At 39.1% G+C, this 27,959-nt stretch overlaps 1 protein-coding gene across 6 annotated transcripts in view; it reads left to right on the top strand.

Annotated features, from left to right (window-relative positions):
- The first annotated feature begins 1,444 nt into the window (after positions 1–1,444).
- Positions 1,445–27,959, top strand: part of LOC119744397 (synaptosomal-associated protein 25-like) — a 37,607-nt gene continuing 11,092 nt past the window's right edge. For 2 of the 6 annotated variants that reach the window (XM_038220310.1, XM_038220312.1), the window contains exons 1-5: positions 1,445–1,482; positions 14,822–14,870; positions 18,263–18,380; positions 21,149–21,286; positions 21,903–22,047. In XM_038220310.1, coding sequence (XP_038076238.1) covers positions 1,462–1,482; positions 14,822–14,870; positions 18,263–18,380; positions 21,149–21,286; positions 21,903–22,047 — 471 coding nt within the window. In that variant the 5' untranslated portion in view covers positions 1,445–1,461. Of the gene's footprint in view, positions 1,483–13,659; positions 13,709–14,821; positions 14,871–18,262; positions 18,381–21,148; positions 21,287–21,902; positions 22,048–24,949; positions 26,310–27,959 lie in introns of those variants that run through there. The other 4 variants (XM_038220309.1, XM_038220311.1, XM_038220314.1 and 1 more) reach the window with 3 other exon arrangements.

The raw sequence follows: 27,959 nt of genomic DNA, 5'->3' as shown, positions 1-27,959 counted from the left end.
GTGACTCGTTGAATGCTTAAGTCACTGATTAGCACATCTTGACACTGTTTCAGATTCGTGTCGTGCGCTACCTCTGCTGGTTCACAGTATAGTGTGTCAGAGTTGTGCAAGACGGATGCCCCAAATTCCCTACTCATTCATATTGGAATTATGAATAACTGATGTTAGTGATAAATATATGAAAGCCACAGCGATATTTCTGTAGCACGTATTTGCACACATCTATAATATACAATTTATTGTGGATGGCTAGCTTTGGCCTTTGTAGTGGAAAAAAGTGGATGCTATCTTTACTTCTAAATCACACGTCAAACAAGATGTACATGTACTTAAAAGTGTTCAACATCATTGTCGCTTGCATGTTTTCAGGCTATGATTTAGCAATGTTTGAAAGACACTGAAAAATAATGGGGAACAATTTTAGTCCATTATACATGTACATGTAAGCAGATCAATATAATAGAGAAAACACCGTCAAATTTTGTGTGACTACACGTCTCAGCCAAACGATTTATTGAAAACTTTCCAACCCTAACCTCCCCAACTCCATCAAAATCCATCCCCCCATTTTGGGGATTTTGGTAGGCAAGCCATGAGTACCAAGTCCATCAAAGTTCAACTATAATAGTGGTGGTCTTGTGGTGGATTTTAGTGGATTTGGTCCTAAAGCATTATGTGAAGCAGGGTCAGTGATGGATTTTGGCAGACTTGGTCCAGTACTTAGTAAAAGACACTCGGGAGTTAGGGTTAAATATGTTTAGCAGTTTTTTAGGTTGTTTTTTTTTAAAAGAGCGTGTAAGTCTCATCAGTCCACGTTCACATGTGAACGTCTTGGTACCAAACACTGACTAGTCTAGTGCAGACTGTGTTTGAATTTACCCAATTGTTATCCGTGTGATCGATTGAACGGAAGTTGAGGTCAACAATTTTAATATCCTCATCAATTCGCAATATTTCAATATGTATTGTTTACAAATATGGTTATACATCGTTTACAAATTTACATGCTGTTTGTTTGAAAGTTTGTTGGAAAGTACCTTGTGTAGACTTTGTTTAGTAAACAACATGGTTGATTTGTAGTGCATGATTAATAACAGTATCTTTTGCTCTTGAAGAGAGCGCAGAGTGGTATTCTAAAAACCTTACTTTAATAATTGACAATGAGAGTTTCAGGGGCTTATATGTACTTTGGGGAGGGACGCCTTACACTTGAAATTACCTGTCTAAAAAATGTAGTCATTGTAATAAATGTATACTTTGTCTTAAATGATTGAATTATCTTTGTTGTTTTTTCGGAGGTATGACCAGAGAAGGTTTTGCTGTTTTTGTTATTTTTTTTCTTCAATTGCATTGTCAAACAGTTTTATTTACAGGAAACATAAATTATATGGATTGATTAATTGATTTGTTTTTTCTTCATTTTTTTGTGTGTCTCCACAGTCCCTGGAGAGTACGCGGCGTATGCTGCAAATGTCGGAAGAGGTAGGTTGAATTTTCTGTGATTGAAGTTTGCATTTGCTGTTCACTCACCTGCAGGTGATATTAAAGTGTGCAACACCAAAAACTAATGAGAAAAGTCAAAGTACCAACGATTCAAATCTATCCATTCAGATTTTTGGGTTTCATCCTGAATTTCCTGATCAGAAAGTACTTACAATTTTGAATAATTTAAACAATTTGAATGTGACTGTAATATTGACCTGCACTTTTGAGGACAGCCAATTTGTTTTAAAATTATTAGTAAAAAAAAGTGGCTCATACAGACTACGCTTGTACATGTCTCTTGGCCTAATCTTTTTGACTTTACGTCTGTCATGGTTGAATGTTGGTCACTGTGTCTGTTTTTGTCTATTTGTGTGCATGCTATAAGCATTTCAGGGTTTTTTTCTTCATCTTTTGGTGTTTTCGGGAAATGGGGGGAAAAAAGGACAGGGTTCCAACAAGATATAAGCAAAGCGCCATTCCATCCCCCCCCCCCAAAAAAAAAAAAACAATGACGAGACTTTATCTTTTCTCCCTTTTGTGCAAGATGATAAATAACCATTATTAGTTGTGTTTTTTACTCAAATACTACGCCTCTCTAGTCATGCCCGATACCTTGACCGCAACGAGCCAAAAATAGGCAACTGCACAAACAAGCCATAATAGCCAGAGGTAGGCTGCGAGTTTCCATCCTGACAATCCAGATTCTTTATTCAGTGTCGCTTGGCTGCACCAATGGCTGATACCGTTACATGAGAAACACTCCAGATGTGAAGAATGGAGTCGTTGGATTGGTGGGTTCTGTTGCCCTCCGGTTGTATACTTAACCACACTGGATCAGCCAGATACACACTATAGTAATGACACAGCCAGAACTGCGTAGCGCCGTGTACTTATGGAAATGCCATAAATATTTTGTTTTGATTAATAACATAAACATTTGGTCTGCTTCAGAGAAATGGTATTTCAAAAAATGTTACCCTACCCAAAACCTAAAACTGAATAAAACTGCTGCAAAGAGCTCACTGACTGGATTGACCTGAAATGTACTAATCAGCAAAATTAGATGGCCCAACGCTTCATCCTAGCTGAATCATTTTAAGATCTTTTCTCAAACTATGTAAGAAACTGCAAGACTGAATATCATTTTGAATAGTCTAGTTGACGCTTGTGATGCAATAACCAAGTTGGGGCGCCACCATCACTAAACATTTTTGGTCACAAATCAAGCTCACCAACCCCCGTGCATATTAAATTAAAAACATTAATGTTTTCCAAACTTGTACACTATCATGTATACATTGTAGGTTACATGTGGACGCATTGTTAGTACACATTTATACGATTTTTTTTTGATATTTTTGTTAATGATTATGTTTTGGACGCATTTAAAACAAATAATTTTATAAGATTATATCATAAATCAGCTTCATTTTTCTTTAATTAGATAATATCTTGCATCTGATGAAATGGATATAGTGTTGTAACATCTTGATCACTATGTGTCCTTAAAATATATGCCATATTATATCCCAGAAAGATAAATGCATGATAGCTGCACTCAACATTTGTTTTATCACCCTTGCAATCATCTTCATAATTATCGACTTTGATTTTGACACCTGAGACGTCTCATAGCATGAAAACCTCAGGCAAGAAAAACAATTTAAAACCCAGTATATATATTTATTTCGCAAACACAATCGCCCAGTGAAAAGTGATCAGAAATATTGTAGGCTGCCAGTGTTGGTTGCCGTGCCTGCTGGTTTTACTCAGATGTCCCGAGAGAAATCTGGACTTTGTCAAAAACGTCTCGCCCAGACCATCAAAAAAATTCATCTTGCTCTGAAATGATCCTGGTGGCACGTCTTACACCCCAGAAAATGATATTTCATCTCAAGAGTTTTCATTATCAATTTGAAGATGGCATTTCCCCCCCCCTTTTTTTTCTAAAAGACCATTACGTCAATGTGTGGGCAGCAAAATCCTGGAATTTCTGTCAAAATTAGTTTTTCTTGTGAAGTTGCCATGAGCAACTGGTGATTAGATTGCATGTGGTTTATGCGTCATATTTTTCAAGAGGCTCGGGACATTCATCTCAAAGCTTGCAATCTCCATGTTACCATTGGGACCCAGATGTCTGGACAGAAATCCATGGATTAGAATTTTGAAGTTTTAGTAAGTTTTATTAGTTGGAGGCGAAACGTGACGTATGAAATGGTGAGCTCATAATCCGATTTCTGTGCGGGCTTTTCAGATTGTACATGTAACCTGTAGGGCAAACAAAAATATCATCCATCTTAGACCCCCAAAAAAAAAATATTCGGTCTCTGGTCAGATCAAAGTTCCGGAATTGACGCGGCCACGCGGCTTTTTTTTTTTTTTTTTTTTTTTTTTTTTTTTTTTTTTTTTTTTTTCCAAGCTTGGATTGTACAGACAAGGTGGGTCTATTTTGCTTTTTTGTGTCCTCATGTACATTGGTGTCCTCTATAATTTGCCTTGGTGCTTTCGATCATTTGCCTTGGTGCAATTTCCCATTCCTTGGTGCTCTTTGGTAAAAAAATTGAGGAGGTGTGGAAATAGAGGGCGCTGTTGGAGCTACCGCGGAACATTTTGGAAAAATAGAAGATCGACGCGCGCGCTGACCAGAGACCGACTTATTTTTTTTTTTGGCCTTACAATGAATTGATCATTCAGACTTTGTTGTTTTTAATGAAATTATTATCATTAATGTTTTTGTTTACTGTATCTCCCCAGAGGAGAACCAATTAAAGACAGGAAAAATTGTTTTGACATGCTTCTTTAGGCCTATAAGGTTAATCCAAAAAATCATAAACTAGAAAGCACTCAGAGAGTGCAAACCTCCGCCAAGGCTAAACAATTCCCCGCCATATTGTCAGTACACCCAAAAGAAATAATCGCATAAATGGTAAAGAATCCTTTAAAAAAAATCCTGGATCCAGACCAAGTGCTGGATCACTTCCAAAAACTAATTGATTTGTAGTTGTACCAAGGACCACCCCTAAAAAGATTTTCATGCAAATCTGTCCATAACTTTTTGAGTCATCTTGTTAACAGACAAACCAACCAACAAACTAACCAAATCCGATGAAAACATAACCTCCTTTGTGGAGGTAATAATTTCTTTGAAATATATCACCAAAGTAAAAAGTTTGGCAATTCCTTAGACTACACCGTCCATATTGATAAACCGTACTAAGATGGTACCGCATGCGAGTGCTGGTGATTGTACATTGTTTAAAGTTGTAAACACGCTTTTATGTGCAACAATTGGCAAGCTTGATGCCACCTCAGTTTTGTCTTCTAATTGTCGTCGCGTTACCAGTCTATTCGGAGAAGTCAACTATTCTGCCGACTTCTACTCCTGAAGTATTCCTGAAGTACTATTCACAAATAGGTTCTTGTGGGATTTCTTTATAGGGAAAAAAAAAAGACTCTTGACATTTGAGTCGGAGTTCAGACAATAATGATTTCCCCTCGGTGGAACCATTGTCATTGATTGCTGAATGATTGTCACTCGTTGGGACATCCCAGAGGTGTTCGAATCTCAAATGCAAACTCCCCACAGTGCGCTCTGGCGCACTGCAATGTGATCCTTATGCAATTCAAGACCCTCATTCAGGTCTCTCGCTAGCCAAAGTGCAGAACCTTCCAGACTTCCGACACACCCCGGAGCAGTTGTGACATTTTGGTGACTGGCCAGTATGATACAAATTGATCTCTTGTTGCCCTGCCACCCCCAGCCTTACACCTCTCTGGATGGTTGGACACTGTGTCAAATTTCAAAGACTGATATGTGGTAGAAATATCAGAGTTATCACTAGATGAAGTCTGTGTTCTGGGAAAAGCTGTTGATGACTAAATATCATGGAGGGGGGGGGGGGGACTGTCTGCTCACCGTTGGGTCTTTCGAGTTTGTGGACATCACTCAGCAAGGCAAGACAATGTACTCAAAATAAGGAGATCATTGAGCAGTAGGTTGGATACAAGTGTGCAATTGAGACAGGGTCTCTCGTCATGGAAACTGAAGCAAAGATTATTTTTAAAAAAACCCATTTATTTAGCCTTTGTATTTGCTTCAAGCAGTTTTTGGAGATCAGTCTTAAAAAAAAAGATCAGTATGGATTTGGGAATTGACAGATGACAGTCCAACGTTTGGTTGATCTTCAGTGGAAGTGAAGAATCAAGTAAACTTTATTGTCACAGATCGTTTGCAAAAGTACCTCGTGACTTAATGACAGAAACCTTGCTCAAAGTGAAGAAAGGACTGGTGTCAAATACCCTGTGAAATTTTTCCGCCTGACATGGGTTTTTTTGAAAGAAAAAAACTAACATTGGAGATGGTTCCAGACTAGATGGTTCCAGGTCAAGTTACTAGACCCCAAAATTGTGCATACATTTTCTCTGTTTTCTCAAAATGCGTAGTATTCGCTAAGCTGAAAAACTTCAACAGGTTAGTTTTTACTGACTATTCTGAAGATTTTTGAGCAATTTTGTTGCTTCAAACAAAAACATAAAAAGTGACTGATCATACGTTCTTTTGAGAGAGACCCCCCCCAATTTTTGCAAGGTTTTTATTTGAGCAAATGTCTGGAAACAGATCATGAATGTTACCAAAGAACACAAGAGGATTGACTATGATAATATAGTCGCAAATGTTGTTCTTAAAAAATGAACCGACTAGATTACCCCACCCCCACTTTATCAATAATTGAGGACCTCATAGGTCCTTCGGGACAGATGAAGTCAGAAACATCTTTATTAACGCCTACTCACTTTGTCCACCCCCCTTAGTCTATTGTCTTATTTACTGCCCACGCACTGGCTTGTTTGTGGCGGGATTCATTACAAGGTTTCAGGTCTGTGCTCCAGAAAATCCATGCCAAACAGAAAATTGGAAAGTGTTTTGACTTTTAGAAGTCAGCTTTTGCCAGACATTTAAAAAAAAGTGTAACATACAAAATTTATTGAAATTAACTTACTTTTACTATGGGTGTAAACAGGGTGCCCTTTGAGATCTCTTGGCATAAAAAATAATAAGAATGATCAAATGCTGTAAATGTCAAGACAGCTATAATGGATTGAAATAAAATACAGGTGTTCTTTTGTCATCTTGTTAAGTTCAGCAATCAGAAAATCAGAAATGCAACGAAGGACGATATTTATTTTTTTTTTTACATTTTAATACTCTTAATTCAACATCCATCGCTCATTTTTCATTTGTTCAGCTTTCAATTTTCAATGAGAGGAGGGAGTCGCCAGACAGTGAATTTCTTAAACGGGATATTTCTTCACGGTTAAATTATCAAAATGGCTGAGGTCTCAAAAGTGCACATTCAAACAACCCCCATATGTCCTGTGCAATATCACACTTACATGTAACTCTAACTATTGACGCAATTGCCTTAATTGAACAAAATTAAAACAAGGCGTTATGGTGTTCGATACAATCAGTCGGCTTGTCGTCTGCAGTGAGCACAATTGTGAGCGGACATAATTTGCTCCCCATTTGGCAAGAGTTGAAAAGGGGATTTTTACCATTAAAATCCTTCCAAGTTGGTAACATTTTATTGTTAGAATCTTACTGTTAGAAATTGTATTGTTAGATCGAGGCACAGTTTATTTCCTATTCATGAAAAGAAAAGGGAAAAAAGTAACAATTGAAGATCTCAGAAGTGTGCGGCTAGTTTCAGTATTGACAAGTGACAAATTGGTTTTTGGTCTTGCAGACACCTCCCTACATGTACGGTAGGGTCTCCCAAACCATTAATCAAGCACAGAAGACATCACCGCGACCTCAATAATGGCGGCTCTTTCGCCCTTCTCTTTTTCCTGCCCTCTGTTTGATCTTTCTATTAATGGGTCCCTGCATGATGCAGTCTTTCAAAAGAACCACTTCAACCGTCCTTCATTTTCCTGTTACTATAGTAACAGCACAAAAAATCGTCAGTTTAAAGGGAGATGGGGTTTAGGCTTTAATGGAGAAAAACCTTCAAGATCAACATCGGTAGAAAAACAAGAAGGACAAAACCTATAATTTGATTTATATCACCCCAACGCAAAATTCCATCTTGTAAAAACAAGTTAGTCACATTGTCAATGTTTTCTGACTTTAGAAAAGTCTGTGTTTGCTGAATTCACAGTATGTAACAATCTTTGGTAAAAAATTCTGAAAATTCTCCTTTTTTTGCATCACATGTGTTTCTCCGGGGAACTGTTCTCCCCAAAGAGCATGTTCAACTTATCCTGTTCTTGTTCTGAATTTCCACGGCAATTGGCAATGCAAACTTGCTTTGTTCAAAGTGCAACCCCGGCAACATCACAAGCCTGCCCCCCCCCCTCTCCCCCCTCTCTCTCTTTTATTCAGTTGCAAGCTCCAAGGATGCCTACAGTATTTGTTAATTATCCCCAGCAGAGCCCCATCTGTGTTTGTTTTGGCAGGAAAAGCTCTCCAAATTTCTCTCTGAATTTGGGGCACACATTAGGAATTCATCAAAGGGCCGTGCATGCATCTGGGGGGACCCTGAAAATGCCTGATGTGATTAAAAAGTATGCAAAATGCACACAGAATAAAAGATGTATCCAAATCCAAGAGGGAAATACATGTAGGATGAGAAGGAGGCAAACAGGCAAAGACCTGCTGCATATGTTTAAAGGCATTGTACAACATTTGCAAACACCAAAAAGCAAAACTACCAAATTATTATGAAATACCTTACTTGACTGTAAGTGAATAATAGTCTCAAGCATCCTGTGAAATAATGGCACCTGATGTTTTGTCATTTTCAAGAAAAGTGGAATTTTTGTATCAATTTCCAACGATGGTCGATCGACAATCGTTGGAAAAAGACTGACTTTTTACAAATACTGCCCCTACCTTACCAAATTTAGTTAGTCCACATGTTGTTTGTAATCGATAAACATCCGTGAACGAGTGCATGCTAGCTAGTCTGGTTCCCTTGCCTGACAATTCTCCTATGTCTATTAATTGCTCCGTTTTGTTTGAAGTAGGGTCAGGGAACCAGACTTTTCCAACATTTATGAACACAAAGCTTTGAACAGATCAGTGAAACAATATTTGGTATAAAATGCCAACCCCAAAATCTATCCATTTCTGAAAATTACAGCAAAAGCAAATAAACATGGAGGTTAGAGGGGTTTTTTATGACACAAGCACTCTTATTGACTGTTGCTTTTATTTTTGCACTTTTAGAAGTCAACTTTTGACCTGATATCGTTCAGTTCACTTGCAGGTCAATATTGGAATCGATAAAGGATTGTAGAAGAAATTTAATCTTGCAGAGCCAAAGGTCTATATGAAGGGGGTCAGCAGTTATTTATCCACAAGTTCAAGACAAAAACATTCGGCAGAAATGTAGGGCTTCATGCACGGTATTAAATCCAAGTGTCATTATCTATTGTAGGCTGAAAAATAGGGTTTTCAAACAAAGTGTCGAAAAAAGTGTTCGATAGACCGTTCAATCGTGGAGCACTCCTGTTGATAATCATTGGTATTCTACAGTGCGCATAAATGTATGTTCATGAACGGACCGGGGGGGGGGGGGGGGATGCCCCCTCCCTAAATGAGTGTCTTTTTCCCCCCAGAAATTTAACCAGAAGTGGAGTGAAGAAGACTGTTTTTAAATAAGTGTTGCTCACCCCTGTGAAATAAAAACAGTACTTAGCACAAAGGCTCCCCACCTTAAAAAAAAAAAAAGTCAAAAATTTGAGTTGATGATTTTGACAGAAGATTAACACATGTAATCATTAGATTTCGGTCAAGTGAAGGAACCACAAGAGTTGCATATGTACCGTGCACTGGTAATAACCATACTAATCTTGAACCCCAGGCATAATTAGTAACGTCTCCAGCCTGGCTGTAGTCTGTGGGCATATATGTGGCCAGCCAACCGTGCTTCGGAATTGGTCAAGCCAACCAAAACCAACCTGACTTAATAAGAGGAGAATCACTGAGCGATCCCAGGGGGCCTTCATCATCCACAAAACCCTAATCAACTCCCATTTTTGCAAACCCACTAAGCAGAAAAGTATCGCTTACCAAATTGACTTAAAAATTAATTTGGGAATGAAAAGCGTGTATGCGGTAAACACACGGTGTGCATGACTTAGCATTTTGGCTTGTACCGGTATGACACGTTTTTTTTTTTATTTCCGCTAAGTTGAACTTCTCAGGAAATTTTTACACTTGGCAGCTGAACGAAATTGGCCCCAAGCCAAGAAATGGTTTTCTGACCGTCCTCGTCGAATAATATTGGCGAAATAATTACGTCCGTCTTCTTGATGTTCTGATGAGCTACTTGCCTGGGGCAAACATCTTGTATGCAAGTTAAAAGGGAGTCAAAGCGATATGTCAACAGTGATTTATACAAACTAATATTATTATTTTTGTTCGAATACTACATTTGTACTGTGTTTCATCTGGTACATACAGTTGATTGTACATTTATTTTAAAAGCATTTTTTTATGAGAAATCATAAATTAAATAGTCATACTGTATGTGCAAAGTTAAGCAGTGGTTTTAAGATTTTTATTAAATTACGAGGATCAATTAAAATCCAGGTACGCACTGTCGCAAAATAACGTGTGTAATGTTCAAATGATACCTTTTAGGACACTGCTCTGCAGATACAACCATTGAGCTAAATCCGTAGTTCCGGAGGTTCAATTTAATTTAATTATATGGACTCACTGAGGTTTTTAATCAGAAACCAAGGCCGGGTCGGACAATTAACCGCTGTTCCAGAGGGAAAAGTTAAATAAATAAAAAAAGAAAAAAAGAAAAGAAAATCGAAATTTGGATTCGGTTCAAGACCAATCCACTTTGAGATGGGTCATTCCACATTGTGTTGTCCATCCGCGGGGTCTGCAAATCCCTTGTAAGGACATATGAGCCGTAACGGAAATCCCGTCATGAAATACGAATGTCTCAAGTTAACTGGAATTCTTTGAAAAGGAGATTCTTGCGTCTTGATCCGCACACCTCCCAAAATAGCTCGCCCCTCGGTGAAACAAACTCAACAGCTTGGATCTCTCGCTTTCTCGCTAATCAATAAGATAATCACCTACATCCCCTCGCGTCACCGGCGAATTCCACGGCGAAAAAATACTACTTAAAATGCCATTTGAGTAAAGGGGGGGGGTCCTAAACCAGGCCGCTAACAAGATGCGGGAAGGGCTACGGTTCATATGCAATGGGAACAGTGCACTTGTTTCGCAGTGGGAATCGTTCGTGTACGTTGCATGCGCACATAAACCTTGCACTCTGCTCTCAGACTTTGGATGGGAAAACAATTTTGTCGCCGTGACTCATGTACCTTTTAAAATCAGTGGAGCTTGAACAATTTCATCAACTATTTGCGCAAAATCCAAATTGCTTTGGATTCATCTACTCCAACTGGCCTCGGGTTGATGCTGTGCAAAATGAGGTCGGCAGTTGCTTGTCAAACACAATTTTGCGAGCAATGACGGGTTCAATATAGTTCTTTAAAAATGGCTGCCCGGAGGCATTTTTTTTTCTGACAATTGAAATATTCAGAAGTAAACAAGTCAATTTCACTCTGCAGTTGAAACTGATGGTGGACAATGTCATAACTTTTATTTCGCATTTCCACAATCCACACTAAAACACATCCCCCATCTGCTGTGCATCACTTCAATATATTGGAAAGGTTTGTTTTCTTCTTCGTCGTCTTTCTTCCCATGTTCAAAAGAAATTCCTCCTCCAGACAGACTGCATAGGGGGTATAAAGAATTTAAAATTTTCCATTCCATTTGAATAACTTCGCAGCGATTTTAGTGCCCGAGGACCTCAAGCTTGAATACATTTAAAATATAGCTAAAATTCTTCTTTTCAAACACACCTCAACTGGAGAGAATTTGAAAACGTACATTTTGTATAGTCATTCTCACGTACACGCAGATCGATTCATTCGAATTTCTTCATAGAGGATGATATTTTGTGTTTATTCAAATGGCTGGCCGCAGTAATGGCAGGGGCTGTCTGAAGAACATCAATTCCCTGCTGAAGTGGCTGGTGAAAGTCAACAAATCAGTGGTGTCCGATTTGTTGGGCAAACAGCCCAATCAAAACACTCCTGTGAGACTGATAGGCTGCCAGCCAGCCTGTCATATTGGAAGGGCAAAAGGGGGGGGGGGGGGGCTGGGAGCTATGTGTGCAGCATATATTCTCTGTTCAGTGACAGAGAAAACAAGAAGATCCTCCCTTCTAGCAGTGTTTGCACGCACTGGTCAAACGCAACACTCGCATGCAAATCTCGCAAAAGCCAGCTCGGGGAACATATACCTCACATTAAAGGTTTACCGGTCGTCAACTGCACACCGTCAAATGCACACCGCATGTTACAAAAAAATACTTCAGTCGTGTATTTTTGTGTACATGGTACAGAGCCCTTGCTTCCAATACCCCACTTAAGATGAAACGAAGCAATTTACAGATGTTAAGGAATTATTAGGTCAGAGAATCAGTCTGGCAGGCTTGTACCCCTTCACAGGTGTGTAATCAATTGCAAAGAAAATGCGGAATAACTAAAATATGAAAAAGTAGGAGCACTTTAAAAAAAAAAGAAAAAACAGTTTTCTCCAACGCTGGTCGGCCGACCAGCGTTGGAAATTGATACAAAAATACCACTTTACTTGAAAATGTCAGCACACCAGGAGCCATTATTGTACGGGATGCTTTAGAGTGTTATTCCCTAACAGTCCGTTAAAGAATTTCGTGGTAATTTGATCATTTTGTTTTTTGATGTTTGCAAATGTTGTATCTTCCCTTTTAAGTACAATTTCCTTCTCATTGCTGTTCCTTCGAATAATTAAAAAAAAAAAATGACTCGACATACCGTCTATGCGTGTACATGTACTCCCTTCGCAATGCGTTTTCCCGCCTGACCTATTTGCTTGATTAATGTTCTACTTCATTAGATCAGACTTCACAGAACAGGAGTGTGTTTGACTACCCTGGGCATGTCATGTGGATATGTTCTGGGAATTACAGCCATGTTTGCCAAGTGTCAGTTTTTTTTTCCCGCTCAGACAAAATGTAAATACAAGGTACCTGGATCTCGGCCAGACACTGCAATGTGTAGTGAGCAGATGTTTCATCAATATATGAGCTGATCTCCCCAAAGATTGATTTACGTTTTGGAGAATTGGGGGGGGGGGGGGGGGGCATGTGTCTTATTTTGCATGTATTTCAGTGTCGTGAGGTTGCTTGGTTGATTACTCTCAGAATGCACAATCTTAAAGGAAATGAAACTGACTTGTCGGACTGGCCCCTGGGGAAAAGCCACAATTGTGGAAATGCGGAGAGAATCACGGAATTGGGGCTGTCGCATACACGTCGAATCAATTCTGACAGCAGAGGGAGTACGGCCAGGCACAGGTCCGCATGCTGCTCGGCTTTCGCTGCCAATCGTTCTTGTATTATTCCATATTAAGGCCACAGATTTCATTAGATCTGCTGGAGTCGATATTAAGTCAGATCTGATACCGCCATGGACATGCATGACTTTGTGGGGGGGGGGGGCATTGAAGCCTCGGCTACATGTCTCCAGCTTGAGGTTCAAGAAATTGGAGGACACCTGGTTTAGGGGACAGCCGCTCTATAGATTTGCTTTGGGAACGTCAATACCTTTTAAAAAAAAATGTATGCTTTGATTTTTTTTTAAGGCTTCAATCTGACTCTGGGGTTAGGTATGAAGACGAAAATTGAGACAAAGTCATTGTTTTAAACCCCCCCCCCCCTAAAAAAAATTTAAAAACAAAAAAGTCAGAGTCTGCATTTCAACATATCTCCCATGGTGTGCTTCCCCCTCTTGGCAAAACTTCGGCCATATAACAATAACCATAACCTACATGTAGTATAGAATATGATTTTCAAAGTGTCTGCCTTTTTTTGGGGGGGGGGGTGCGTTTTGGGATTGTAATGTTGTTTTGTTTTGTGTTTGTGTGTTTGTTTGTTTTTTTGCCTTGCATTATTTCAAACTGTACCTTTATATTTCATCATTTTAATGTTTGATGTGATTAATGTTTATTTTTCAGTTCTATTCTTTTTGTTGACAATGTGATGCTTTGTTACATATTGTAATGTCTATGTGCTTGTGTATGGATACATATAGAGTCAGGACGTTGGTATCAAGACACTTGTTATGCTGGACGAACAGGGAGGTATGTATCACTAGAGGGCGCTGTTTCGGTGGTGGCGCCCTCAACATTTTGATGAAATGTTGCAGCTGGTTAAGGCTTTGCTCATCGTGTGAGTATAGACCTTATGTGTGGCAGCCATCTTAGAGGGCAATGTCTTTGTTTTTGCGTGGATACGCACGAGTGAACCTGATGTGCATTCATTGTACTGAATTAAAATAACAAAAGATGCACTCTAAGATGGCCGCTACGCATAAGGTCTATACAAAGTTGGAAGAAAAAAATGAGGACTTTGTTGCAACTCATTCATCAAAAAATGGAGGGGAAAAAATCTGAAAAGTGAGTGAAAAAAATCCTTTTGCTGATGAGTGAAGCATCTTAACCAGTATGCAAAATGGGTCAGTTGTGAGGTGTCAAATTGGTGTCGGATCTTTTTACAGAAAAATTATAATAATAATAATAATAATTGCAGTGAAAACAATGCATTTCGTCAGTTTTTACCTTTTTGACATTTCACAACTCAACAAAGTAACAACTGCATTGAGCTTGATTCATCACATTGACACTTTTATTGCTCTCTTTTCCCTTATCTCGGTTGCAATTTTTCCCTTTTCCTTTGGTGTCTCGGTCCAAACTACCGGTATCTTGTCTCCCCTGATGTCTGTCGGTCTTTCATCCGCAATTCCATCCATCCCTTCTATTTTTGTGTGCTATTTTTTTACCTCAAATTCTTTCCACTCTTGTTTCCGTTATGATTGTAATGAACTGCTACATTTTGTCTGTTTGTCTGTTTCCTCATGTTCTGCTGTTCCATCATGCATTATAATTTGGCATTAATAACTTCCCCTATTTTTCTACATTTCTGCTATTTCTCTTGTTCGGTGCATGTCCTTGCAATTTCTTTATATTATTGGTTTCCCCTCTGTATTATTTTGACTATTTACTCTTCCTTATTATCATTGCTTATTTCCAATCTACCTGATTCTCAAAAATGTTTAACTTCTGTCTGTGGTTGCTGTTTATGTTTTGTGTACTCTTCTGTCATTTTTATGTTTCGTCGCACCTGTTATGTTCCCCCTCCCCCCCCATCCTTCTCTCTCTTCCACCCACATTTTCATCACCCATCCCCTCATGTAGAGTAAGGAAGCGGGGATCAAGACTCTTGTTATGTTGGATGAACAAGGAGGTGACATCTCGACTCTTACACTTTGTTTCCTTTTGAACATTCTCTGTGTGGTGTCTTCATGCTCCCTAACTTGCTTGATTAACCCAAAAAGTAGTTGTACAATGCTGTTGTTGTCATCCACAGTGAATGTTAGCGAGAAAGGGCTCAATTTCATATTACCGCTTAGTGAAAAATTGTCAAGAAAAATGTGACCATAACCAGCAAGCATATAGACCAATCCGGTGGCAGCCATTTTCTGCGGTGGTTGCAAGGCTTGCGCAAGTCGCACTCAGGTAGTGCACACGCACTCCGGGCTCCTTCGACCAATAGGAATACCAAAATGCGCGTGCGCCTCGTCTTTAAGAATGCGTGCAACATGCACGAGCGTAACACTACCACAGAAAAAGCTTCTAATTCTGTTCACCGGATTCCACTATAAAATGTTGAAAAAGCACGCTAATGACTCTGTGCACAGGTACCCCTCAGTGGTTGCAAAGGGAGAATGGGGGGAGACCATTGGGAGGGACATTTGAACGCACTCTCCACTGCCTGACGCTCACGCATAGATGTTTTGCATTTATGCACGCTCAGAATAAATTGAGTCATGCGTACTTTGCACCCTACACGAATAAACCAGTTCCCCTCCCATACACATGTACTTATCTTTTTTAACCATTAGTGTGGAGAGATCCAAATATTAAGTGGTGCTATGAAATTGACCCAGCCCACTATGGCCACAACATTTGTCACTCAATACATTAATGCTGTTTACATGTCTCGCACTGAAAACTTTTCTCTTTATGTCTTATGGATACTGAAGGAAATATCTCGATATTAAAGGTAGAGTGGACCATTTGCAGCTATCCAAAAAATTAACCGACCAAATTATTGTTAAAACGCTTACATGGTTTAAAGATAGTGATGACGCCAAACTCCTTGTGAAATTATTCCTTCTGGCATGCTGTCATTTTGAAGAAAACAATAAAAGAAAGTCATTTCCAAAGATGTGTCAAGCGACACATTTTTTGAAATTTCTGTTCGAAATTTGTTTGTAATTGGGCAGATCTCTGAATGGGTGAAAGCGTTAACACGACGTACACACGCACGCGGTTGCTATTATTTGTTGGTTCAGTGTGTGACATCACGTAGTTACAATCAGCTGAATTGTTGCTTTCACAATGAAAAAAATGCACAAATGACAAATGGTCCATTCTACCTTAAATTCTCTTTCTCTTGCTCAGTAGCAAAATTTTAATCTTCTATGTTATAAATAGAGCATGTTTTTTAAAATACTCGGTTCACATAATGTTTGAAAGATTGATTTAAAAACCAACCTTTTGTTACCATTCCTTCACAACCATAGTCATTAATTTGGCCTAATTAAAAAAAAACAGACATGTAAACAGCCAGTGTTTTAGTTACTGTATTTGTATCATGTACATTTAGATGTACATGTATGTTCAGTTGTGATTTTATTTGAGTGAAGTAATGTGACAGTATTAGCTAGAGTATTTTTTTGTCAGATTTATGTTCCACACATCTCATTCATCATTTATGTTGAGAAAGATTTGTATGGTCTTCATTTAAGATAGCAAAAGTAAAAGTGTATTTTATAATGACTAGTGTTTGCATATTTGCATCAATGAGATACAAGTTTCAAGTTTTCAACAAATTTACCTTTCATGGCAAATTTACATTATTGCTGGGTAAGTAAAGTCTGTCACGAGCCAATATGGCCCATCAGGCCAGCGTTTATCTCCAGTTTCAGTAGCATGAAATGACTGAGAATATTTCTATTCCCCCTGGATGGGATGCTAGTCCATCGCAGATTGCTTCCCAGCTAATGCCGGAACCCATTTATACTCCTGGGTGGAGAGAGGCAAGTGGGGATGAAGTGGCTTGCTCAAGGACACAACATATGACCAGCAGCTGGATTCGAACCCCTGACCCTCTGATCTGATCATAAGTCACAAACCCTAACCACTAGACCACACATCTCCTAGTGCTGTATATGTACATGTACCTGGTACTTATCAGTACAGTTGTTGGAATTAACCCTAGGCCCTATTGGCTAGGAACCATCCTCAATCCTGCAAAATCCTCCCATTGCAACCATGTCAAAATTGGATACAGCCTCAATCCTCCAAAATCATCCCTTATTTCTCGAAATTGTTCAGAGGAGGGGGGACCACTGCATCAATCCTTTAAAATCCTCCGACTCACTTTTACAGACCTTGGAGCAGTGTGGATAATATACAGAGGCAGTAAGGATGATATCTAAAATAATCTAGGCATAATTTATGCATGGCTAAGCATAAACAAAGCAAGACCATGACAAAATGCATCCTGCAAAATCAACTGGCACTAAAACGGCATACAGCCTCAATCCTCCAAAGTCCTCCAAAACTGCCTGGTTTGAGGAGGGTTAGGGTTAATTCCTGATTTTCACAGTGAATTCGAATCACCTATACAATCACAATTTGACAAGCAAACAACAAAGATTGGTAGAGTGATAAGGGCCCAATTTATTGATCTGCTAACCACAGAACTCTGGCTTACAATGTATGTTGACCATTATGAGCTTACAGTACTGGCAAGGAATTTCTGTGCCAACCCTGTAAATAAGCACGAATTGGATTTAAGTATTAAAGCCAAAATTGCTTTCTAGCAGGTGATATGCTAACCACAAGTGCCGAGTTTGCTTCTAAAGAAAAAGTGGATAGTGTATGAAACTGATCACAGGTATTTGGCATCGACAGCAGTACAATTTAAGCCATCAATTATTTCCCCTGAAAAAGAAATGGGCAGAGAAGTGCTACATTCAAAGATTTAGTCAGTGTAAAAACAAATTGTACATGGAGCTATGTTAATCTTAGTCATTCATACAATTTACATGTATTTACATGTATATTCACCTTTATCACAAAAATTAGTGCTAAGTATTTTTCAGTTAAAATTTGTTGTGTGCCAATTCCCCTACCTCAGTAGTGTCTTGCAAGTTATTAGTTATGTACCCATTGTATTTTATTTTTGTATTTTAACCCAGTGTTGTGAGCTGTGAGAAATTGTAGCTTGTGAGCAGTGAAAAAAGATCATAGATTAATTATTCATTTGATTAGTTTTGTTAAGGGATTGTTAAAAAGGAAAATCTTAAGGTCAAGCATTGATCTTTTGTCTTTTTATTTTGAAAAGATGGTTTGAAGTAAATGTATTGCAATTTCATAGATGCTGCACTTCAGGTTTGGTTGTTTTTTTGGTTTAAATCTTAGGGAGGGGTTGGTTGGTAAATACTCTTGCCATCTGCTGCTTCAGTTTATTTGAAACTTGTGCTGACATTGCTTGCCGTATGCACGGCAGATTTCTCACCTTCGATTCTTGGGATAATTTCTTTTCCTTCTGCTTCTTGATCACAGAGCAACTTGATCGCATCGAAGAGGGTATGGACCAGATCAACTCGGACATGCGCGAAGCGGAGAAGAATCTCACGGGTCTGGAGAAATGCTGCGGCCTGTGTGTCTGCCCCTGGAAGAAGTAAGGGAAACAAGACCAGGCTTGCCTAGCCGAGCTGCTCCCAAAAGTCTCGCTTCAGAACATTATTCACATAATTGTATTACATATTCTTTGATGCATTGTGCACATCTATACAGTGTATGGTGCACTTTAACCTTAACAGAACTCAACCCATCAAACCCCAACAGCATGTTTTGTTGGAATCTGTCAGGATGGGTACAGTACACATAAACTGACAGTCTTTTACATTGGGTTGGCACAACTCCAGAAAGTCAGAAATATGTGTGTGCAGTTTCCCATATGGTGTTGGAATTTGCCAGGATGGGTATGGTTCCTAGTAAATCATGCTAGGGAGTTAGGGTTAAGCTATAAAATGAGCCATTGCAGCGATCCACATAGACCCCTAAGTGCTATTCTTCTTATCTGGTTCCCTGACCCTACTGGTTCCCTTGCACCTGTTCACAGATATGTAACCAATGGCAAACAAAATGTGGACTAACTAAATTTGGTAAATTGGGGGCAGTATTTGAGAAAAAAAGTCAGGTTTTTTTCCAATGATTGTCGGCCGACCATCAACGGAAATTGAGTCAAAACTTACACTTTTCTTGAAAATGACAGTACACCAGGTGCCATGATTTCCCAGAATGCTTGAGACTGTTATTTACTTACAGTCAAGGTATTCCAGTAAGGTATTTCATAATAATTTGGTAGTTTTGTTTTTGATGTTTGCAAATGTTGTGTGTTACCTTTAAGCAAGCACTCTGTGGTTTTCACAGTAAAATTAAGTGAAGTAGGACTAGGGAACATTATTACGGCGCCAAAGCACAGGAAATGCTCGCTTAGCATAAGCAGGTAACCGTCCCAAATTGAACTGTGTATTGGTTGTAACTGGCTGTTCGCTGCATACATGAGGCAGACCAGGTGCGTGCATATGACACTATTACTACAACTTCCCCAAGATGTTGTTATGACAGCGGTCCGTGGGTGATATTGGTTCTTTGTGATAACGCGCTCTCGCAGTGAGTGGTCCCTTAATTATCCAATATACAACCACAACATCTTGAGCGAAGACTAGGTTGACTGCAAACCTGACCTCATATCACACACACATGTACAATAAGGACAGGAAACGCCCACAGTGATTCTGACATTTGATTGGTTGTCATTTGTCTTGTTCACACTGCCTCCCCTGTACGCTGATTGGCCAGTACTTCTCACTCTTCATGCATAATTTAGCATCCATCTGTATGGGGGTAGATTTTATATTAAATTGATCCCATATCATTCATGTAGGTCATTAGGCCAATGACGCACTGGCCGGCCTCATACTATAAATCCACTATCCTCCATTATGGACTCCGTGCTTGAACAGTTGAGGGCGCTTTATGACCATTTCTGAGTGTCACAATGGGAGGGAAACACTACGTGCGCGCGTACTGGTCTATGCACATATGGCGTGAGGTACGCACGACTTATTATATTCTTAAAGGTACAGTCCATCATTTGCAGCTATCCAAAAAGTAACTGACTACATTATTGTTGAAAATCTTACTTGGTTTAAAGATAGTAATGGCAATAAACTCCACGTGAAATTATTCTTTCTCAATTCTGGCATGCTGTCATTTTGGAGAAAAGAATAAAAGAAGGCCATTTCCAAAGATGCGTCACGTGACGCATTTTTGGAAATTTCTGTTAGTAGTTGGTCTGTACTTCGGCCAATCTGTGAATGGGTGCACGCAAGTGTTGACATGATGCACACGTGTGCGCTGTTGCTATCATTCGCTGGTTCAGTGCGTGACATCACGTAACTGCAACCAGCTGAATGAGAACGTGTCTGCATGCTGATTTAAGGCACAATTCAAAACATGACTCGGCAACGTTTGAATTGAAATCGAGATCCTAGAATATTGTTTCCTCGGAATATACACTATCAGCATCCACTGAGCTAAAACTTCGTCAGGTTAGTTGGTAAGCACATGTCTAGCTTTTAAAGGTACAGTCCATCATTTGTAATTTGTGCATTTTGTTCGTTTGAAGCAACAAAAGAGTTCAAAATCTAATGAAGGATACTGAGCAACTAACCTGATGAAGTTTCAGCTAAGCTTCAGCTGTACATTCCGAGAAAAACAGCGTTCTAAGATCTCAATTTCAAATCAAAAGTTACTGAATCATGTTTTGAATTGGGCCTGAATTGCAGCTATACGCGACGTCGCGCACTGATCCGACGAATTATAACAACCGCGCGCGCGTGTGCGTCGTTCCAATACTTTGTGCGCGCTGCGCTGAATAACAAAACGAACTACTAATTTAAATTTTCCTACGGTGCTTCTTAAGAATCACCGTTGGAAATGCCTTCTTTCGTTGATAACTTCAAAATGACAGCTTCCCAGAAAGAATAATTTCACAGGGAGTTTAGTTCCCTTACTATCTTTCAACCAAGTTTGTTTTTCAACAATAATTACGCCTGTTACTTTTCGGATGGCTGCAAATGATGGACTATAGCTTTAAGCACTTGTGTTGCTTCAAATGGAAAAAAATGCACAAATGACAAATGATCTACCCTATCTTTAATGCACACAAACCTGAAGAGTCTTCATGTGATTGTCGGGTGTCATCAGCTGTGTGTTGCAATATTTCTCCCAGTGGTCTCCCCCAACTCTCCCTTTGTAACCGTTGAGGGGGTACTTGTGCACGGAGTCCATTTTGAAGCTGGTTTCAAACTAGAAGCAGCTTAGTCATTGTCCACCGAACTCTAGCATTAATTGATTTAACCTTTAACCCTGGTCCAGGTTCATGGGCTTTGAGAAGGGAGACGACTACAAGAAAACCTGGAAGTCATCTGAGGATGGCAAGGTTAACTCCAACCAGCCAATGCGCATGGAGGATAACCGTGACGGTGGTAACATGCCCTCATCCTATATCACAAGGTAAACAAACAAACAAACAAACAAACAAACCAAACAACAATAATTACAGGCATGCAACTTTTCCTCGGATCCGCTGATTTCCTCGTTTTTGATTCTCATGAATGCCATTACAAATTGAAAATCACTGTACAAAGTCATGTGTGGTTTGGAATTTCCTCTTTTTTTTCTAAATTCCCAGTTGAATGCCTGTAATTAGTGTACATGTAAATTTCAACTTGAGACTTTTGTAATTTACCATTCTGAATGTTGAAAGTGTTGTTGTCAAGTCAAGTCTATAGTCACAATTGTTATATCATGTCTTTGATTCAGTGGTCTAGAAAGGCTACATGGCCAGTCTGTAAAAATAACCGTTACCTGGTTTGACTGAAACCGATGTTTCTAGCTTTCAAAATATTCAATGCAGCATTAGTGTCTTAGCTTGATACTGCCGAAATAAAGAGGGATGGTATATTTATTAAACCGGGGTTCAGGGAAATAGATCTTGACCAAAACACTTTTCCTTGTCAACTAAATGTTTTTTTAGCCAGTCTCAATGCACTATGTACATGTAATTAGAAAAACACGTCCAATTTTCATTGAATACATTTTAATAACCCTGAATATGTAATGCCTGCAGGATAACGAATGACGCCCGCGAGGACGAAATGGACGAAAACATTCAACAGGTGAGCGGCATTGTGGGTAATCTGCGCCACATGGCCATTGACATGCAGAGCGAGATCACTTCTCAGAATCGCCAGGTGGATCGCATCATTGACAAGGTAGGGATGGCCTTCAGTTTTACTTTATCAATTAAATTGGAATTACAGACATTTTTCATTCTTTTGTGTATAGATTCCCCCCCCCCCCCTTTTCACCAAAAAAATTACACAGTTGATCCTCAAAAGAAGCTAAAGGCTGGTTTATGCTTTGCGTGAATGCATATGAAAGAAACTATAAATCATGAAACATTCGTAGCAAAACTTGTTAGAGTCCAAATGTGTTCAGTGTCTCCAAAATTTGCGTTACATAACATCCCAAGTTTGCGTTCATGCGCGCCTTTCTGCCAAGCAGGAACTGGCCTTACCTCTGCAAGGGACGACTTACTCAACAATTTCAAAAACAGAAAAAAGAGGGATGGTATTTGAAACACACAGTTGGGTTATTTTTGGGGGGGGGGGGGCTGCACAATAAACTGAGTAAAACTCTTTACGCTCTTGTTGAAATTGTGGGGATACATTTTTTGGTTGAATGAAGTTTCGTTTGTTTGGTATCAAATAAAATGGGGTCCCTTTATACAAATAAACACCCTTTTAAAATGTTGAAAAAGGCTTAAGAATGGATACTTTTACATCATGTGTGAATATTAGGGACAGGAAACTATGTCATCAATTATATGTGGAATGAAAAACAAAAGTCTGTCCAAAGGTTATTTTATAATTAATGGACACCCATTGAAGTGGCTTGTGATTTTGGTGGTAGAATGTACATGTTATCAGTGTTGCATGTGTGTCTATTATTTCATCTTCGCTTTGTGTTGTCATCATTATGTTCTTCTATTTGTACAAAATTTAAAAAAAGGTGAGTTCTGACATTGGTTTCTGTTTATCTTCTTAAGACTTCATGTCCTCAACCGAACAAGGGTGCAACGACATATGTCTTGCATCTTAAGATGTAGTTGCATCCTTGTCCACCAACTATACACGTTTATACAACGCTTGAATAAATCCCCGTCATCTGATTGGTTGTCGTTGATCACGTGTCCTTGAATTATTCGTCCCAACGCATTGCCCGGCCGCACCGCAGAAATGTTCTATTCCACGGTAAATAGAACTTCCATTGCACAGTCTCACGATTTGTGGCTCTGACCAATTAGATGACAAGGATTTATTCAGGTGTGGTATAAAGCAAATAATGAATGTTTCACATTCGAGCAATGGAAAGAATAATTTCATTCGGTGACAGATGGAATGTTTCATGGAACGTATCCCATCTGTCACCTCATGAAATTATTCTTTCCATTGCAATCATAAACATTAATTATTTGCATAATATGCTTCCTAAGAAAACATAAATGAGCAGTTGAAAGAAAATTGTAACCAATCTTGGGGTTCACATAAGTTTTGTATTTGAAGGCTCCAATACTTTACATGTACTACAAGTACAACTAATTCGGTTGACTGAAAATGGGAGTAATTTCTTACTTAAAGATATGGTTTGCACAACAATTTTTGTTCAATATTGAATTTAGTTGGAGAAAAATGATAAGATAATAATTGAATTTAATTGTAAGTTTCACAGTGTTAAGTATTTCAAGGAAGCCTTTTCCGTTGGTTTGTTGCCTGAAATGTATTTCCAAATCTATTTTTCTCTTGTGATCTATTGTCATGTAAACTTAGCAGCCAGAACTTTGAAAAAAAATAAAGAGATTTACCACAAATTTTCAGACACGACGGTATATTTGGCAAACATCTGTCATGCTATTTCAAGATGAAAAAAAAAATTAAAAATAGCTTGATTCATAATATCCGCCGAGGCGTTAAAGTTGCATTTCAAGACCCGGGGAGATTCTCGAGTATGGTAACACGATGGGAAATGGCAAAGCAGAGAGACACCAATGAAACAGCCATCGTCAACTGGACAGATGAGAAATCTTGAAGTGACCCTACAGGGTTTGCTGTGATCAAGTCATCTTTACAAGGGCGTGCTGTTCGGAGCTTGAGGAGGCAAGAGTATATTCTCCCTAAAGAAACACCTCCCCCAGGATGGTGCCGAAACCGGAAATACTACAAGTGAAATTGCACAGAAACGGCCAGGGGTCCAAAATCCATTTCTGTCCGTCTGGTGATCATCAATAAAATTTGTCAGTTGCCTGGATTTGCGATTCAAGGTGAAACCAAAATCCTGCATTATTTTAGGGGGAAAAAATGCTGCATCACATATTCCCTCCAGTAGATCTCTCCTTGGAGTTGGGTTCATGAAAAAAATCGACCTTGATGAATGTCATTGGATAATGACGGGTAGAAATTCACAGGACTGGCTTCTGAGTTTTGATATTTTTTTTTCATTTTTTAATGTGTGATGTAGTAGTGGTACTGCATGGCTGAAACATGTAGAGTGAAGTGCGCTTGTGTTGCATCTTGCATTAGTTGTTCAGTACAAGTCTTGCAGTCATTTGTGTTAATGTAGTCATGGTAGTAGTGCTTGTAGATTTTCCCCTATTTTTATTGGTGTTCCTGCTGAAATTGTATCTTTAATTCCTACATGTATTCTTAAGGCCAATCATACTCACTAAAACAATTACATTTCTGCAGTTGTATATTAATCAAAATGAGTTTTTAACTTGAGTATTTCATTTGAGCCATTTCATTGAACTAAATGCGTCATATTTTGGCTTCTTTATCTTTCACCCATTTTTCCTTTTCTCCATGCCACCCTGTCATCCACGCACCATTATAAAATTGATTTTTCCTGACGCCATCATTCCGACATTGACATTTCTCCCATTTGACACCTATTTATTCCTGACTTCAAAACTAAATCGAAAATTGCTCACAACCATTTTCCCCCTTAATTACGTCACCCTTTCTCACACACGCTCTCAACCTTTGACCTTTCAACCTTTGACCTTTTTAACCTATAACCTCTGGTACCTCTGGTCACACCCTGCATACCTTTATCTAGGGCACATCCAATGTTGATCGTCTTTCTGCTGCTAACGAGCGTGCCAGTAAGCTGCTCAAGTAAACAGCCCATGCTCAAGCTACTCGTCAAAAGCCAAAACAAAAAAACCCAGTCTTTGGGCTTTTTTCATCACCAGCACATACTTTCATCACTGCATGGAATCATCTTCATCTTGCCAGGTTCTTTTTTTTTCTTTCCTGCAGCTCTGTAAAAATGTTTAAAGATCTCCTTTTTTCTCATTCTAAGTAATAGTTTTAAGTATTCAATGTAATATTGAAGTTAAGTACAATGGCAAGACATTTAGGATAAACATGTACAGTTCAATCAGCAATACATTGAATACAAGATTTTGAGTGCAGAGAATAATTTTCAGAAATGATCTCGAGTAGAACAGTTTGCAAAGTGGCTGTCATTCTGGCCTGGATGGCTGTTGATTTTAGACATTACAGTTACATGTACAAGGTATTCAGGATTTTTACAAAAAAGTGTCAAAATTTTCTCAAATTAGATAGAAAAAAATTTGTTCACTGACGGTGCACTCAATCAGCAATTAAAAATGGCAAACAATGTTCAAATTGAAAAAAAATTAAAAGGGTGTCCTAATGACATTGTGACACTTCTCTTGTTATCTCATTAGCACTTGTACTACATTGTATTACATTGTATTTATTCCCAGAAAAATCCATAAAATTATACAGTGCTTGGGCGGTTTCGGGCGGTACAAGTCGAAATATGTACATGTAGGGCAGTTGGAGGCGGTACAGGGGTTAAGCTATATGGTCGGTTTTCAGTTATGTGCAGTTATCATTTAGCATAGGATTGAGTTTATAAGCTTGATTTATTGGGTGTCAAATTGTGAAACCATACAAATGACAATTTGAGGGTAAACATGGTAAATCATCTTAAAATATCTATCAGCAAATAGGTAAACGCATACCTGATTCAAAGAAAGTATGGTATCAAACATTAAGAAAAGATGTTAAGAAGGACCGAATTATTGTATGTCCGCGAAAATAACATTTCAATTTTGATGTTCTTATTGTGAATTTGTTGACAAGTAATTTTTTTCGGCTGTTATATGAAAAGTGATGGTCTTATGTATAAATTATATCTCAGTAGTTGCCATGGCAATCCTTATTCATGCTGCTGGGATTTGTTTTTGCATTTTCTTCAATATTCACATACTAGTATTTAAAAAAAAAAGACATGTATTTATTTCAGGTTAATGTTAAAATGTCATTTGTCTTTATTTGCTGCATTAATAGACCATTTCACAGAAACCACCATTTTTGTGGTCATGTGGTACAGACATATACATGTACATTCCAGGCCAAGTTCGCGCAAGGACTGTAGTTGACCAATGGTTAACTAACGTTTGCCTGAACTCTGTCTAGTCGACGGTGGTTGACTGCGCTAGTCAATTAATTGGAACCAGCCTACTGGGGTTGGTTGCATCGCTGGTAACCAATAGCCGCGCGCATTCATATCGCTAGCAGAGAGCCAGGATCCAGACGTTTTGCGATGACATTTTGACCAGCGTTCGACTAGAGACGTTCGCACTTTGCTATCAGTGCGCAGGCGTAAGGTACGTCACAAATCAACCACTAGTCGACTAATGGTCCTTGCCCGAACTTGGCCCCAGCTGGCCCCAGCATGCCATTGTAACCTGAGCATGATGGGAAATATTTATATTGTAGTGCCCCCTGAGATTATCACGTGACCACAGAGATGGCGGTATTCGTGAAACGCTCTATGTACATGTAAGACGAGAAATTATTTGGTGGGATAGGTCACAGATAATGCAAAGAAATATCCCTATTTTTGGGAGCAAGAATGGTGAAACTGGATGTACGTTTAGAGAAGATTCCTGATATGGACTCTGTGCACGAACAATAGATGGCGCTGTTTGCCACTTTTGAAAGCCCCAGTGACAACCTCGTTTACATGGAGACGATCTTGCTGCGCCATGTTGGTTCCCATCATGCCTTGCGCAATCTTAACCCCTGGAATTGTGTAATTTAAATGTGCGACTATTTGGGACATTTAAATTAGGACTGCAGTCGACATACTTAACGCGCGACGCAGTGCTCAACATTTTTAAAGTATTTTTTGGGTATAATCAATTCTTTCAAACATGAAATTTCTATGCCGTGTTATTCAGCAAGGATTTATGTTAAATGTACGTACCTCTGTTGTTCCTTTACAACAAAAGATACAGGGTTTTTTGGGACAGAAAACGAGGCATCCCGAATCCATATCGTACGGGCAACGCGCAGTTTTGAAAAAGATGTTCGTACTTGATGTGATGTATAGGGCGTGCAGTCTTCAAAATACGCACGCAGTACGCTCTGATTAGCCGGTCAGTGTCGTTTACGTATTCCTCACGGCCAGGGGTTAGTGAAGGAACGCGCACGCGCCCATGGAGTCGAGGCTGCCCCAGTTGGAGGGACACGCCTCGAAGGCGTACTGTTTCACGTGTTTGGGATGTGTGCACGGCTAAGTTTACTTTGAATGCACACAAACCTGGCGTGAGCGTGAGGCAGTGCATTCAAATGTTAATTCCTCCCTGTGGTCTTCCCAACTCTCCCTTTGTAACCGTTGAGGGGGTACTTGTGCACGGAGTCCATAGTCAGAAACAACATTCTTGGTAGTTTGTTGAATAAAGAAAGAATCAATAAAGGTGTCTGTTTTTTATGGAATTGTTTTTGTCATCGAAACCATTAAATAAATGAATCAGTTTAATTAATTAGCATTTATATGAAATTTGAATTAAGATTTCTTTTTACATCGGATCTTATTCTTTCTTCCACCTTTAAATAAAAAGGGATCACCGAGTTCCACAAGTGGTATTTGCACGTAGAACACGGAGAGAACAGAAAAAGAAGAGGGGTTTTGCAGGGCATTTATTGTGATCAAAAGGAAAAAAAAGGAAAAACTTGCTTTGATCTATTTCGACGAATCAGAGTTTCATATGAATTTTGCGGTTCTGTGCAAGAACAAAGAAACTTAG

This window comes from Patiria miniata, unplaced genomic scaffold (assembly GCF_015706575.1).
Source record: "Patiria miniata isolate m_02_andy unplaced genomic scaffold, ASM1570657v1 HiC_scaffold_7, whole genome shotgun sequence".
Lineage (NCBI taxonomy): Eukaryota > Metazoa > Echinodermata > Asteroidea > Valvatida > Asterinidae > Patiria > Patiria miniata.
The sequence above is the reverse complement of the archived record's forward strand: the minus strand, read 5'-3'. Positions and strand labels throughout refer to the sequence as shown.